At 64.1% G+C, this 14,182-nt stretch overlaps 2 protein-coding genes across 5 annotated transcripts; one reads left to right on the top strand and one right to left on the bottom strand.

The window, feature by feature from the left end:
* The first annotated feature begins 629 nt into the window (after positions 1-629).
* Positions 630-9,654, top strand: HMGA1 (high mobility group AT-hook 1). 2 transcript variants are annotated; one of them, XM_062013583.1, is made up of 6 exons: positions 630-720; positions 951-1,160; positions 6,301-6,418; positions 7,189-7,269; positions 7,682-7,732; positions 8,891-9,654. In XM_062013583.1, the coding sequence occupies exons 3-6, from the start codon at positions 6,317-6,319 to the stop codon at positions 8,945-8,947; spliced, it is 291 nt and encodes a 96-aa protein (XP_061869567.1). In that variant the 5' UTR covers positions 630-720; positions 951-1,160; positions 6,301-6,316; the 3' UTR covers positions 8,948-9,654. The 2 variants fall into 2 exon arrangements, with proteins under 2 accessions (XP_061869567.1, XP_061869566.1); XM_062013582.1 differs by having other exon boundaries at positions 7,186-7,269.
* SMIM29 (small integral membrane protein 29) lies at positions 914-13,555 on the bottom strand. Of its 3 annotated transcripts, XM_062013579.1 has the most exons (5): positions 13,517-13,555; positions 12,892-13,064; positions 12,093-12,118; positions 11,465-11,570; positions 10,740-11,125 (listed from the first exon to the last, which is right to left on the bottom strand). In XM_062013579.1, the coding sequence occupies exons 2-5, from the start codon at positions 13,000-13,002 to the stop codon at positions 11,063-11,065; spliced, it is 306 nt and encodes a 101-aa protein (XP_061869563.1). In that variant the 5' UTR covers positions 13,003-13,064; positions 13,517-13,555; the 3' UTR covers positions 10,740-11,062. The 3 variants fall into 3 exon arrangements, with proteins under 3 accessions (XP_061869564.1, XP_061869563.1, XP_061869565.1); XM_062013580.1 differs by lacking the exons at positions 10,740-11,125; positions 13,517-13,555 and adding an exon at positions 914-997 and having other exon boundaries at positions 12,892-13,438; XM_062013581.1 differs by lacking the exons at positions 12,892-13,064; positions 13,517-13,555 and adding an exon at positions 12,369-12,484.
* Positions 13,556-14,182: the final 627 nt, after the last annotated feature.

The following is a 14,182-nucleotide window of genomic DNA, read 5'->3' as shown; positions in this document are numbered from 1 at the left end:
TGCTTAAACCCCAGCAGAGCCTCAGGGCCACACAGCAGCTCCCCAAACCGTGCAGAGCCACACAGGACTCACTTCCACACCACCCACCAGCTTCTGCACTAAAAAGTCACATAAATATCACGTTAAAATCAAATGAACACCACGACAAAGCCCAGGCAGCCCTGGGGGAGGGTGGATCTGGGATGCTGGTGCCTCCAGAGGCTCTTTTGGGGTGTAAAACCTATCAGCGAGGCAGCAAAAGGCACGAGCATCATGTTTCGCACTGAACCCGCTGCGTGGCCATCTCTGCCCCTCGCAGAGCTGCCAGACCCCTCCCCAAAACTACCGGCGGCGAGGGGAGGGGAGATGACAAGAGCCAGGAGTTCCCCCCGCAGCGAGGCCAAGCCGGGAGCAGCGCGCGGTACCCGCATCCCCTCCCCCGCACGGAGCATCCCAGGAGGTCATCTCCATCTCCATCATCTCCCTCCCCCTCCGCCCGCTCCCGGGGAGGGGGGAACCCTTCGGCATCCCCAGGGCTCGCAGTAGCCACCCGTCCTCCCGCCGCAGCCCTTTGAACGGACCTATCGCTCCCGGCCCCGCCGCCGCCCGCCCCCGCGGGCCGTGATGCAGCCGGGCTCCTCCTCCCCCAGCTCCGCCAGCGCTGGAAGCTCCCCTTAGCCTGCTTGCCCTTATTTAATTTCGAGTGTGATTTGGCTATTTTTAGCAGCTGGATCCCCTCCAGTAAGGCTGGGAGCTCGCTCCTTCTCCCCCTCCCCTCCCCTTTCTTCCCCTCACCCCCCTTTTCCCATCTCTTTCCCCCCTCCTCCTTCCCTCCAAATGATTTTGACCCAGCTTCCTTCCTCCTGGAGCAATTCTTTTCCCCCCCTCTTTATTATTTATATAAATAAGAGGGGGGCCTGGCTGAGCTGTGGATGCGTGTGCGAGTCGCAGCCTCTTCTCCTCTCTTTCAGATCCGCATTTGCGAGCAGCAGCAGCAGCAGCCGCCGGGAACGTGGAGCTGGTGGGGAGGGGAGGGGAGGGGATTTAATTCGCTTCACAACACAGCCACGCCGAGGGGGGGGAGAGAAAAAAAAGGCAAAACCCGAAAACATCACCAAAACATCAGCAAAAAGCCAAAGCACCCCCCAAAAATAACCCAGGCGCTGCGAGATCAAGCTGATGTGAGTGCCGACCTTCCTCTTTCTGTTCTGGGGGGATGGTGGGGGGGTGTTGGGGTGAAGGGAAAGGGGGGTTTGGGGGGATTTGCTACCCTGTGTCTCCGCATGCTGGGCACGATCGGTTTGCTGTGGGTTGCAAGGACGCGCGTGTGTGTGCGTGTGCGTGCGGCGCGGCCCCGCAATGCCTCTCGATATTACGCCGCTTATTAATGATACGGATGAAGTGATGCACCTGGCGGGGTTGGGGTGAGGGGAGGAGGGGAAGGGGGGTACGAGGACAGGGGGGTGTCCCCCCCATGCTGGTCGCTCCCGGTGCGTTGGGGACTTTTCCCGCACTCCCTCGGTTTGGGGTGATGCGGGGTGCGGGAGGGGTGCGGGGTCCGCACGGCCCCGGGAGCAGCCCCCTCCTCCTGGGGACAGCCCCTCGCCGCTGTGGCCGCGCTCGCGGGGTGCGTGGGGAGCGCCGCGGGGTGCGTGGAGCCGGGAGCACGCGTGGCAACGGGACGGTGCAAGGTGCGTGGGGCTGCGGGGGTGCGATCCGGGGCTGTGAGCGGGGTCGTGGCGAAGGGCCAGGCCCCACGCACACCGGGACACACGCACACAGGTACAGGTCGGTGCAAAGTTGCGGTGCTGGGGCTCAGCACCCCCCCGCACACCCCGGGCCGTGCCCGCGCTGCGGGGCCGTGGGGCCCCATCCTGTCCCCGGCGCGGGGGGTGGGTGATGCTGTGCAGGGCTGTTTGATTACACCCCGCAGGACAGGGGCTTCACAAAGCATGTGATGGTGCCCTTCCTGCCTCTTTCTTTCTCCCCCACCTCCCTCCTGCCTTTCTTTTATCACTTCCTTTTATTATGCATGCCCAGGAAGGGAGGGGGGGGATGGACTTTCCTTAAGAGCAGCCCTGGGGGGGCTTCAGAGCTGCCCCACGAAGGGTTTGTCCTAACGAGGAGCTGAGCACATCCCCTCCCAGCCCTCACACCCCTGCCCAACAGGCTCTTCAACTTCTGCTCCACTATTTCTTCCCCCTCCTCCCCCTCCCGTCCAGGCTCTGCCAGGAGGTGCGGCCGGGATCCTTCTCCAGCTGCAATCAGCCTCGGTTTCCTGGGCGTGAAGAGATTGCTTTGCTGCCTTTCCCCCCCCCTCCTCCCCTCTCTTTTAAGATCTAAGCCACCGCCTGTCTTCCCTGCTTCGCCTGGGCTGGGTTGTTTAATCTAAGAGTAGGTGGCAGGAGCCGGGGGATTGATGGGGTTGTTTGGCCTGAGCGGTGTAAAGCAGCGTGAGAGGCTGGGGGAAGGCAGGAGCAAGCTCTGGGGGTAGCCAGGAGCCTGGCTCTGAGGGGACAGGTTGCTTCTTTTGCAACCCAACCCGTGGCTTGTGCAAGAGGTGGCTGCTCAGGAGGGCTCAGCTCGTGTCCTGGAGCAGAGGGAGCTGATGGGGCTGGGGGAGGAGAGTCCTGCAGCTCCCCATCCATAGGGATAGAGAGGGGAGGAGTTTCTCTTCCCCCTCCAGCTCCATCGATCCAGAGGCAGATGTAGCTCCTCCACCTCCAAACCTGGCAGAGATTTATCCCTCCCAGCCTCAGGGAGCCTGGCAATCCCCTGCCCTCATCTCCCAGCGATTCCTCCCTGTGTAGAAAGGTTTCTCTCTCAGCTGCTTGCTTTCCTCCATGGCAACACAGCTGCTCCCTCCCTCCTCTACAGCTCTGATGCACTCCAGCAGGGCCAGAGCTGCTTCCCACGGTGTCCCCAACACCATCCCACGGGCTGGGGAATGCTCCCAGGGCTGGGCAGGTGCTGCTGAGCTGGGGCTGCTCCCAGGAAGAAAGATGCTGGGCTGGGAGAGAGGAGCATCTCATCTCCCACCCAGGCATCCTCCAGGCATGGAAGCCTCCCTCCCCCAGGCTGGCTCCAGCTCTGGAGCTCTCAGGGAGAGCTGAGAGGCAGCAGAGGGTGGGTGGGATGTGCATGTACTTTCCCCAACAGCACCAACTTTGTGGTGACAGACTTTGGCACAGGGGCTGCCAGAGGACCACGACATCCCCACGCTGGGAAGGGTCCCCTGGGCATCCCTGGCCAGAGCTGCTGCCTGGGGCCTGTGCCCATCCCTGGGGTGGGGGCCACAATGGGCCCATGTGTTTCATAGAATCCCAGCAAGGTGGGGGTTGGAAGGGACCTGCAGAGCTCATCCAGCCCAACCCCCTGCTACAGCAGCTCCCACCTAGATCAGGTCACACAGGGACGTGTCCAGGTGGGTTTTGAAGAGCTCCAAGGAAGGAGCCTCCACACCCTCCCTGGGCAGCCTGGGCCAGGGCTCCCTCACCTCAGCACCAAAGCACTTTCTCCTTGTGTTTCAATGCAACTTTTGGTGTTGCAGCTTCATGTAGAATCACACAGAGTCACTGCCCAGCTGTGGGTGAGGGTAGCACAGGGCTCAGAGGCTGCAAAGCTGGACTTAGAAGCAGCCAAAGCCCTGGGAGCTGCTGGTGACTCCTGGAAGGGCTCTGCCATGCTGTGAGTAATATTCTCAGTGTGTTTACACAACAGCGTGGTTTCTGTCTCCCAAAAAAAAAAAGGAGAGAGAGAAACAAGAGGCTGAGGGTGGTTTTTGTTGTTGTTGTTGTTTGACACTCGTGAGTCACTTCCAGGGGGGAGCAGGAGCTGCCTGTGCTTTAAAAAGCCTTGAAGGTCTGAGCCAGGCTCCAGCTGCATCCCAGGGGGAGGAGGGCTCAGCACCCCAGTTGCTCACCCCCCACAGCCCCACTCTCCCCAGTAGCACTGTCCCAGCTGCTCTAACAGCAGCCAAATGGAGAGCATTTGCTGAAAACTAAGTGGTGTTGACCCTGGAGGCAGAGGTAGGGACAGTGTGTGAGCACAGCCCAGGCACACACACCTTGTCCCTGCAGGAGAAGCTGGGCCAGGGGGCTGCCTTGCTCTGGAAAAGTGAGTTGGACCCAGGGCCCATCCTCAGAGGGAGTGGTGGCCCTGGGGAGTTGCACCATCCATCCCAGAGCAATGCTGTGCTATCCAAGCCAAGGCTCCCAGGTAGCTCCCAGCCCCTGGCTTTTGAGCAGCAAGACCAGGATGATGCTCTCACTGCCCTGTTTGAGCTGGGAAACATCCCATCACTGCTCCAAGCAGGTGCCCCCCACTCCCCCCATGGCCATGGTTGCCCACCTGAGGAGCAGAGCAGGCAGCCTGCCCCTGGGCTCACCATGGGGCTGTGGTAACCATCCTGCTCCCTCCCCACACACAGCCCATCCTCCTGGCTCCTGGGCTGGGAGCTGGCTGTGGAGCTGGCCCCAGGGCTCTGGAGAAGCAGGTTTGCCCTGCACTCCTGGGGAAGTAGGGAGGTGGAGAGGGGAAGATGAAGCCTTCTCCTCTCTGTGGTTTCTCCATGAGCAAGGGAAACCCTGCAGCCCTTTGGGATGTGCACAGGGCAGGGACAACCCAGCCTTCCAAGGACAAGTGCTGGGTGATGCCTGGCCCTAAAGCCAGCTGGGGTGGGGTCAGGGCTGCAGCATTGCTGGGGGTGGTGGGAGCAGGGCTGCAGGAGCCTGTGCCACCTTGCCAGGGCCCTGGGGCTCCTGTGGGGATGCCCAGAGGCCCTTGGTGGTGTGCCACAGCTCATCCTGTCCCGACTTGCTGGTGCTGGCAGTGTGTCTGGGATTTGAAGGACTCCAGATCATATCTGGAGCTGCTCTCCTTTTGGAGAAAGGGGATGGGCTCTGTGGGAAGGGCTGCCCAAGCTACTGCTCCCCAACTGCCTGCTGGGGACCCCAAGGGCTGGCTCAGGCAGGGCAGGGGGGGGGGGGGGGGGGGGGGCTCGGGGGGGGCAGGGGGGGGGGGGGGGGGGGGGGGGGGGGGGGGGGGGGGGGGGCTGCTGTGGGCTTGGGGCAGGATCCTGCCCAGCAGCCAATTTGTTTGCTCCCCAGTGGGTGCTGGGAGGGTGCAGGTTGTATTCCTGGGAGTGAGATGGGTGAGAGGGGGGAGGTCTGTGCAGCCAGAGCCTCACCCAGACTGGACACTGGGGCCATGTGAGTAGGGAGCAGCACCAGGGTCCTGCTGCCACTGCCCAGCCCTGTACCCTTGGACATGTTACTCCATCCCTGTGCCTTGGTGCTGGCCTCAGCTCATTGCACCTGGGCATTGCCATGGGACACTGGTGGCATGAGGGGATGTGTGGCAGGGAGCAGAACCAGGGGACTGGTGAGGAGGAAAGGCTGCAGGACCTGGGGCTGTTCAGCCTGGAGAAGGCTGAGGGGGGACCTTACCAACACCTACAAGTACCTAAAGGGTGAGTGTGAGAGGATGGGGCCACACTTGTTTCTGTGGTGCCCAGTGCCAGGACAAGGGCTGATGGGCATCAGCTGGGACACAAACAGTGCCCTTGGCACAGGAGGAGAAAGTCCTTTGGTGCTGAGGTGAGGGAGCCCTGGCCCAGGCTGCCCAGGGAGGGTGTGGAGGCTCCTGCTCAGGAGGTTTCCAACCCCACCTGGACACGTTCCTGTGCCCCTGAGCCAGGGGAAGCTGCTGTAGCAGGGGCTGGGGCTGGATGAGCTCTGCAGGGCCCTTCCAGCCCCCAGCATGCTGGGATTGTGTGATTCTATGACTGTCATGGGGCAAAGGTCTGTTTGCAGGAGTGCTTTTGCAGCCACTGCTCTGCAGCAGTGGGAGGGTTGTGCCTGGCTGTGCTCTGCACTTCTGGGGCAGATCCCTGCACCCTGCAGTGTGGTGCTGCCAAATGTGCTTGAGGGAGTTTAAAAGCACAGGTGAGGGGTCTCTTCTTTTGGTTTCTCCCCCACAGCCCCAGCAGTGCCCTGGGCACAGGCTGGTCCCTGCTGTATGCAGGGTGTGGGTGAGCCTCTGGGAAGGGCTGAGCTTGGGCAGAGGCTGCTCATTTCAGCTGAGAGACATTCTTAGAGGGTGAACCCTGCTCCTTGTCATCCCCTGGCTACACTGATACCCCACCAGCCACCCCCATTCCTACAGAGGGGCCAGGCAGCAGCTGGGGGGGGGCTGAGCATCCTTCAATGGGGGGGGGGGGGGGGGCTCTGCCCCCAGCACCCACCCACCCTGGAACGAGGGCTGGGGGGGGATGGCAAACCATTGCTGACCCACCTTCCTCCCTTTCCTGCTCCTCCTCAGTGCTGCTGGAAGGACAATGAGCGAATCCAGCGCCAAATCCAGCCAGCCCCTGGCCCCCAAGGGCGAGAAGGACGTGTCGGAGAAACGGGGCCGGGGGCGGCCCAGGAAGAAGCCGCAGGTAGGAGCAGACCCCGGGGGGGGAAGGGGATGGAAGGGGAGGAGAGGGGACTGCACCGGGCAGCTCAACCCACAGCGATGCCCTCAGGGGCTGAGCATCCCCCTCGCACCCCGCAGAGCAGAGGGATGCCCGCTGCGCGGCTCAGCCCCTCCTACATCCCTCGGGGCAGCAGCTCAAGTGCTCCCAAGCTGCAAAACCCTCGTGGGAGCTGCTCATCGCACCCTCCCCCAGCCCCAGCCCTGCAACCCCGCCTGAGCTCCGGGCTCGGGACCTCCCCTGGCTCCTCCCCGGGCTGCAGCTGAAGCTGCCAGTTGCAGACGAGCTAATTAAAGCCCCATTAGCAAAAGCTGCTCAGAGGGATAAGATGCTGCCGGAGCTGCTCCCGCCCCTACCAGCCCCCACCCGGCTCTGGGCACGGTGCTTTGGTGCAGAAAAGGGGCGTGTGGGGGGTTTCCCGACACTGCCCCAGGCAGGGGGTGGCAGCAGCAGCCCCAGGAGATGGGGTCAGGGGCTGAGGGAGCGGTGGGGATGGGCTGGCTGAGCTGAGCCGGGGTGGGCTGGCTCACAAAGGACATGTGGCAGCTCGTGTCCCAGTACCATGGGCAAGAGCATCCCAGCTCTGGTGGGCTCTGCTGGGGAGAATGGGGCTCCCAGCTTGGAGCATCCCAGCTGTGCTGCTGCACTGGGAGCTGCTCTGGGCATGGATCTGTGTCTGGGGGGTTCCTAATCTGTAGTGACCCCCTCCCCACTTTCCTCTCTCCCTCCAGCAGGAGCCCAGCGAGGCCCCAACCCCCAAGAGACCCCGTGGACGACCCAAGGGCAGTAAAAACAAAGCCACCCCAAAAGGCAGGGTAGGTGACTGGGGACAGGGGCTGTGCTGGGCCCACAGGCTCATTTGGAGCTTGATTTTCCTCAGTTGAGAGGGCAGATGTGCCCCTGGGGTGGTGGTGGGGGATGTCTCAGCTCAGGGGGCAGCTGGGGGCTGTGTGTGTGTGTCTCATGTGGCCACCCCAGAGAAACCTGTTTGCAAAACAAGCGACTCACATCCTGCCTTGTGAGTCACAGGGTGGCCCTGAGCTGGGGGGTGTGGGGGGGTCTGGTTCCTGCCCTGGGGCCACTCAGTACCAGGGATGCCACAGGGGTGATGCATTTGGCAGTGGTGGGAGGAAGGGGAATTCTGCCTGAGCCATCCATCCCCCCCCACCCTTGGCAGCATCCTGGGGATGGCCCCAACGTGACCCAAATGTCCTTTGTCTTTCTCAGAAAGCTGCAGTCACACCAGGAAGAAAACCTCGAGGCAGACCCAAAAAATCAGTGAGTGGCCTTTTGCTCCCCAGTGCTGGAGGGTGCTGGGTGCTCTGAGGGCACAGCAGCCCCTGGCTGGCCCCACCAGGGGAGGGTGGATGCTGCTGGGCTGAAGGAGAACAGAATAAGGAGCAGAAAGGGGATGTGGTCCTGGCACAGGATGGGCTCAGAGGCTGGCTGTGCCACAGCCTGCTGTGGGGTGCCCTGGCTCCCCTGCAGCAGCACACAGGAGAGGGCTGGTGCTGCTCAGTGGCACGCTGGCACATGCCCTGCCAGGGCAGCTGCATCATCCACGTGGCATTCCTGCAGCCTGTGTGTGAAGCAGCCCTCCCTGTGCCCTACACTCACCCTCCTTGTGCTTTTCCCCTCCTCCACTTCATTTTCTCCCCCCTTCTTCCCTGGCTCAGCAGTCTCACAGGGCTCTGGGTGGCATCACCCAGATGGTTGGGAGCAGGTTTCACCTCCCCATCACCCACATCCCCCTGTGCCCACAGCCCTGGGGCTACATCCTCATTCCTGGCAGCTGCCACCGGGCACTGGCACCCAGGAGCCACCCAAAGAGCATCCTGAGGGAGCAGCTGCTCTGCCACACACAGTTCTGCCCTTCAGTGCCTTGTGGAGGGCGAGATGCTGAGAGCAGCCAGGGCTTCCAACCAGGAGGGGCTGGGGGGGGGTCACATCCTGACGGCTCCTGCAGCCGTGTCACAGCCTCCAGGGGGGGTCACAGCCTCCAGGGCCGTTTGAGGGAGCCCAGGGCAGGCTGGGGGTGGGTCTGAGCCCAGCCCAGCCGCTGGGGCCGTGCCAGGGGGTGTTTTTATGAATGGAGCAGGAGGAAGCGGGGGCTGGTGCTGACTCAGCCTCACGCCCGGCGCTGACTCAGCGCTGGGGGAGGGGGGGGGGGGGGGGGGGGGGACAGGGACAGCCTGAGCTGCACCCCCCCACCCCGTGGCATCTGGGGACATGGCAGTGTGGGAGGTCTGTGAGCCCACCACATCTCTTTAGCTGGTATTTAACAGTTAAACCAGGAGCAAGCTGCTCCAGAGGCAGGAGGGTGCTGCTGCTCCTTTCCCTTTTGCCACCACGTGCCTGGGCAACCCTTCAGCTAGAGATGATGGGGGGGGTTGGTGGCCCTGGCACCCTCCCTAAGCAGCCTCCTTTGCTTTGCAGCAGCAGGATGAGGAGGAGGTGAACATTTCCCAGGAGTCATCGGAGGAGGAGCAGTGAGAGCTGCCAGGCGGCGCTACCTCATCGCCCCACGGTGCCACGGCCGAGGGAGAGGGGACAAACCCCCTGCTCCCCCTGGCTTCTTCCTCCTCCCTCCTCCACTCCTTCCTCAACCTCAGACAATGGCAGCACTGGAAAATGGCCCAGCCTGGGTGGCCCCTGCAGCTCCCCTGGCTATGGGGGGGTACCCAGCGCTGGGTTTTGGGGCAGCCCCACTGGCCATGGGGGAGCCTGGCAGAGAGATGGGGCTGGGAACCACCCCCCAGCTCACCTTTGCTGTCCCCACAGCCACCCAGTGCAGGGATCTCACCCAGCCAGAGCAGGTGCTGCTTGACCCCTTCCAGCACCAGCCTGGGGCATCTGCAGGGGAGATGGGGCCAGTCAGTGAAGGCAAATGCCCTCCCCCCAAAATCCATCAGCCCTTTGCTCTTGCTGCCCTGGGCAAACCCCTCTTGGATCCTCCCCTCAGTCCCTGGGGTGCTGCACAGCTCCTGCAGCCATGCCAGGAGCTGCCTGGGGGGGGTGGCCCTTTCCTCATAGGTTCTGGTTTATAGATACTCTTTGGTTTTTAGTACTTTTTGTTTGTTTTCCTTCCATTCACAACTACCTCTGGATATTTAAGTTCCACTCTCTGAACTCACAGACGTGCTGCTGCTGTGCCAGCTGCTGGGGCATCCTTGGCTCCGTGGTTCATTGCTTGGGGTCTTGCTGGGGGGCCCTGGGGGTTGGTTTGGGGTTGGTTTTTTTTCCCCTCCCCTTTTTTGGGTGGGTTTTTGGGGGAAGGGGGTCTCTTTTCCAGTCTGAGTTGCTGCTGCAAGGGATAGAGGCTGGCAGGGCAGTGGGCTGGGGGCTCCTCCCAGCACCCTGCTCCTTGGCTGCAGCAGGACCTGAGGACATTGGGGTTTGCTTTTGGGGTTGGGTTGGTGGTTTTGGTTTTGGGGTTTTGGTCCACTGGTGATGACTTTTTGGTTTCCTATTTGCAGTTACTTGAATAAAACATTTTATGGATGTGTGATGCCTGTGGCTGGGGTGGGAGCAGGTTGTCTCCAGGCAGGGACAGTCCCAGAGGCTGCTCTGCTGCCACCTTCTCCTCAGGGACATCTGTGATGGTGCCAGCAGACAACTGCCCTCAGCAGGGATGGAAACAGAAACAGGCAAGGCCTGCTGCTCACCTGGAGACTCAATGCCCTCAGTGCCTTGTCATTACCAAACTGGGTCTTGGCTCTCTTCAGTTTTGGGCCCCTCCCTTACTACAAGGACACTGAGGTGCAGAAACAGAGCTGGGGAAGGGGCTGGAGCACAAGGGGCTGGGGAGGGCTGAGGGAATGGGGGTGTTGAGCCTGGAGAAGAGGAGGCTGAGGGCAGCCAGCAGCACTCTCTGACACTCCCTGCCAGGAGGCTGCAGGGAGCTGGGGGTCGGGCTCTGCTCCCCAGCAATGAATGACAGGACAAGAGGCAATGGGCTGCAGTTGGCCCAGGGGAGGCTGAGGCTGGAGCTGAGGCAGAACTGTTTCCCTGAGAGGGGTGTGAGCCCCTGTGCCAGGCTGCCCAGGGAGCTGGGGCAGTGCCCAGCCCTGGAGGGATCCCAAAGGCGTGGAGCTGAGGTGCTGAGGGCCAGGGGTCAGTGCTGGGCTGGGCAGGGTGAGGGGAGAGCTGGGACTGCAGCAGCTTCAGGGGCTTCAACAACCCAACTGATTCAGTGATGTTGACCCCCCCATGTGGGCCTGGCCTGTGGTCTGGCAGCACTTTTGCTGCTGGAAACCTTCCCTGCCCAACACAGGAGGCTCTGGGCTGAATGCAGAGACACGTTTATTTGCTCCAGCAGACAGCACCCTGCTCCTCTGCCCAGCAAAGCCCCAGAGCCCACCTTCCCTGCCAGGGTGCCAGCCCCAGCCATCCTGCTTGGGGCATTTTAAGGGGCTGCCAGTGCTGTTCAAGCACTACTTGGCACACTCAGGCACGGAGGTGGGAGAGAACCCATCAGTGCCCAGGGGTGGGATGGCTCCTGGGCATCACCTGCCCTTGGTGGCCGATGGCAAAGCAGCAGCACCGGTGCTGGCACTGCCCTGCCCTGCCTCCTGCGGGCAGGATTCGGCCCCAGCTCCCTGGGCAGCATCAGGCCTTCCAGTCCCTGCGTGGGGGGCGATGGGGGGAGGGCCTCCCCCAGCCAGGCATCACCTGCAACACAGAACGTGGCCTCAGTGCAGCTCTGCGAGGGCACGGGCAGGGGGCTGGTGCCAAGCAGAGGGGCAAAGCAGCCCCAGACAGTGGTGGGGCAGCTGGGGAAGCCCTGGGCTCGCAGGCTGTGGCAGCCCAACCCTCCCCAACCCCCTTGGGTTATACTCCAGCCCTTGCCAGTGCTCCCTGGGGGGGGTCTGGCTCTGCAGGCTCCCTGGTGCTGCTTGTGCCCAAAGCAGCAGCCATGGCCAGCAGCTCTGTGCACGGCTGGAAGTGACCCCCACAGCCCCCCGAGCCCAAAGCCAGGCTCCTGACCCCGCACGGCGGCGGCTCACGCACCCGGGCGTCCTCTGCCTCCACCAGCAGCTCCTGCTCCGACTCCTGCAGCTCCTCGGCCGGGTCGTAGCTGTACATGGGCAGCAGCCGGTGCCGCAGGCGCTCGGACCTGGCGGGGGAGGGATGAGGGGTGAGAGGGCTGGGCGGTCCCGCACATCCCCCGCCCACCAAACCCAGCCCCGCACCAAACCTCCCACCAAACCCAGCCCCGCGCATCCCCCTCCCACCAAACCCAGCCCCGCACCAAACCTCCCACCACACCCAGCCCCGCGCATCCCCCTCCCACCACACCCAGCCCCGCATCAAACATCCCAGCAAACCCAGCCCCGCACATCCCCCGCCCACCAAACCCAGCCCCCGGCATCCCACCAAACCCAGCCCCCGCATCCCCCTCCCACCAAACCCAGCCCCGCGCATCCCCCTCCCACCAAACCCAGCCCCCGGCATCCCCCTCCCAGCAAACCCAGCCCCGCACATCCCCCTCCCACCAAACCCAGCCCCCGCACATCCCCCTCCCACCAAACCCAGCCCCACACATCCCCCTCCCACCAAGCCCAGCCCCGCGCATCCCCCTCCCAGCAAACCCAGCCCCCGCGCATCCCCCTCCCAGCAAACCCAGCCCCGCACTCACCTGCGCTTCTTCTGGATGTACATCACCTGCAAAGAGAGGAGGGGAAGGAGTGAAAGAGGGGAAATGCGGGGCTGGGGATGCTGTTTTGCCCCCTCCCCAGAATCACAGAGTCTCAAGGGCTGGAAGGGACCTGCAGAGCTCATCCAGTGCAACCCCCTGCCAGGGCAGCAGCACCCAGAGCAGGGCACACAGGGACTCATCCAGCTGGGGTTGGGATGTCTCCAGAGAAGGAGCCTCCACAGCCCCTCTGGGCAGCCCCTGCCAGTGCTCCCTCACCTCAGCAGGGAACAAATTCCTCCTGGTGTGTCTCTGGAACCTCTTCTGTTGCAGCTTGTGCCCGTTGCCCCTTGTCCTGTCACTGGCCATCCCTGAGCACAGCCTGGCTCCAGCCTCCTCACACCCACCCTTGATGGGTTTGGAACATGACTGAGCTCACCCCTCAGGCTCCTCTTCTCCAAGCTGCAGAGCCCCAGCTCCCTCAGCCTTTCAGCACAAGGCAGATGCTCCACTCCAGCATCTCTGTGCCCTGTGCTGAGCTCTCTCCAGCATCTCCCTGTCCTTCTGGAGCTGAGGGGCCCAGAGCTGGACACAACATCCCAGCTGTGGTCTCACAGGGCAGAGCAGAGGGGCAGCAGAAACTCTCTGACCTGCTGCCCACAGCCCTTCTGCCCCAGCCCAGGCTGCCATTGGCCTCTTGCCCACGAGGGCACGCTGCTGGCTCAGGCTCATCCTGCTGTGCTCAGCACCCCCAGCTCCCTTTCCCCGACGCGACGCTCCACACCCAACTGCTCCAACTCACCGCGGCCAGGAGGGCACCGAGGAGGGTGAGGAGGAGGAAGGGTCCCAGCACGTAGCCCACCAGCGAGTCTCCCGCCGTGCCCGGGACCGTGGGGGCCGTGGCGTTGCTCATGGCCCGGCCCCGGCTCAGCTCCGCATGGACACGGGGGTGTCCGGCCCCGGCGGCCGGGACGCCTGCGAGCCCACAACCGCCCCGCTAATGAGCAGCTGCCCCGCTAATGAGCAGCTGCCCCGCTAATGACCCACCGCCCCGCTAATGACCCACCGCCCCGTAATGACCCACCGCCCCGGTAACGACCGCCGCGCGCCCCGCGCAGGATGATGCTCTGGGCACAGGGGAAGCTCCGGGAGGGGCCGGGGGGGGTGGGGAAGGGGTCACCCTCCGGTTTTTGGGGTCTGGGGGAGGGAGGGGGGGGTTGGACTCCATCTCCACAAGCCGGAGGAGCGGGGCGGGGGGGGGCCAGGCCGATCCCTGCCGGTGCCTCCGTCCCACTCCCCCCCCGCCCCGAGCCCCGGCGCCCTCCGCTCCCCCTTCCCCTCCTCCCGCACCCCCATCGCACCCCCCCAATCGCCCCCAATCGCCCCCATCCCGCGCGTCCCCGCGCGGCCCCGCGCCCCGCCCCCACCTGCGCGCGCCGCGCTCCGCCCGCGCCCGGAACCCGCGCGGCGCGTGACCGGGGGGCGGGGCCGCGCGCGGGCTGCAGGGGGCGGCAGAGACCGCACCGGGACCCGCACCCGGACCCGCACGCGGACCGCACCGGGACCTGCAGCACCGGGACCGCACCGGGACCGCACCGGGACCAGCAGCACCGGGACCCGCACCGGGACCTGCAGCACCGGGACCGCACCGGGACCGCACCGGGACCTGCAGCACCGGGACCTGCAGCACCAGGACCAGCACCGGGACCGCACCGGCACCGCACCGGGACCGCACCGGGACCCGCAGCACCGGGACCTGCACCGGGACCGCACCGGGACCTGCAGCACCGGGACCTGCAGCACCGGGACCCAAATCGGGACCAGCAGCACCGGGACCCGCACCGGGACAGCACCGGGACCCGAACCCGGATCCGCACCCGGACCGCGCCGGGACCTGCAGCACCGGGACCTGCAGCACCGGGACCGCACCGGGACCCGCACCCGGACCGCGCCGGGACCTGCAGCACCGGGACCCGCGCCGGGATCGAGGGGGAAAGGGAAAGCGAGGACATGAATAGAAATGGGAGAGGGAAGGGAAAGGTAAAGGGGGGCGAGCAGAGGGGCGCGGGGACAGATGGCGGAGGGGCGGGACG

This window comes from Colius striatus, chromosome 22, assembly GCF_028858725.1.
Source record: "Colius striatus isolate bColStr4 chromosome 22, bColStr4.1.hap1, whole genome shotgun sequence".
Lineage (NCBI taxonomy): Eukaryota > Metazoa > Chordata > Aves > Coliiformes > Coliidae > Colius > Colius striatus.
The sequence above is the reverse complement of the archived record's forward strand: the minus strand, read 5'-3'. Positions and strand labels throughout refer to the sequence as shown.

Bases quoted from the DNA above. Each gene is read 5' to 3' on its own strand.
- HMGA1 (XM_062013582.1), top strand. From the start codon at position 6,317: ATGAGCGAATCCAGCGCCAAATCCAGCCAGCCCCTGGCCCCCAAGGGC. The intron at 7,270-7,681 runs GTAGGTGACTGG...TGTCTTTCTCAG, and splicing joins AAGCCACCCCAAAAGGCAGG to AAAGCTGCAGTCACACCAGG. The intron at 7,733-8,890 runs GTGAGTGGCCTT...TTTGCTTTGCAG, and splicing joins GAGGCAGACCCAAAAAATCA to CAGCAGGATGAGGAGGAGGT.
- SMIM29 (XM_062013579.1), bottom strand. From the start codon at position 13,002: ATGAGCAACGCCACGGCCCCCACGGTCCCGGGCACGGCGGGAGACTCG. The intron at 12,119-12,891 runs GTGAGTTGGAGC...CTCTCTTTGCAG, and splicing joins TCGGTGCCCTCCTGGCCGCG to GTGATGTACATCCAGAAGAA. The intron at 11,126-11,464 runs GTGCGTGAGCCG...TCTGTGTTGCAG, and splicing joins TGGAGGCAGAGGACGCCCGG to GTGATGCCTGGCTGGGGGAG.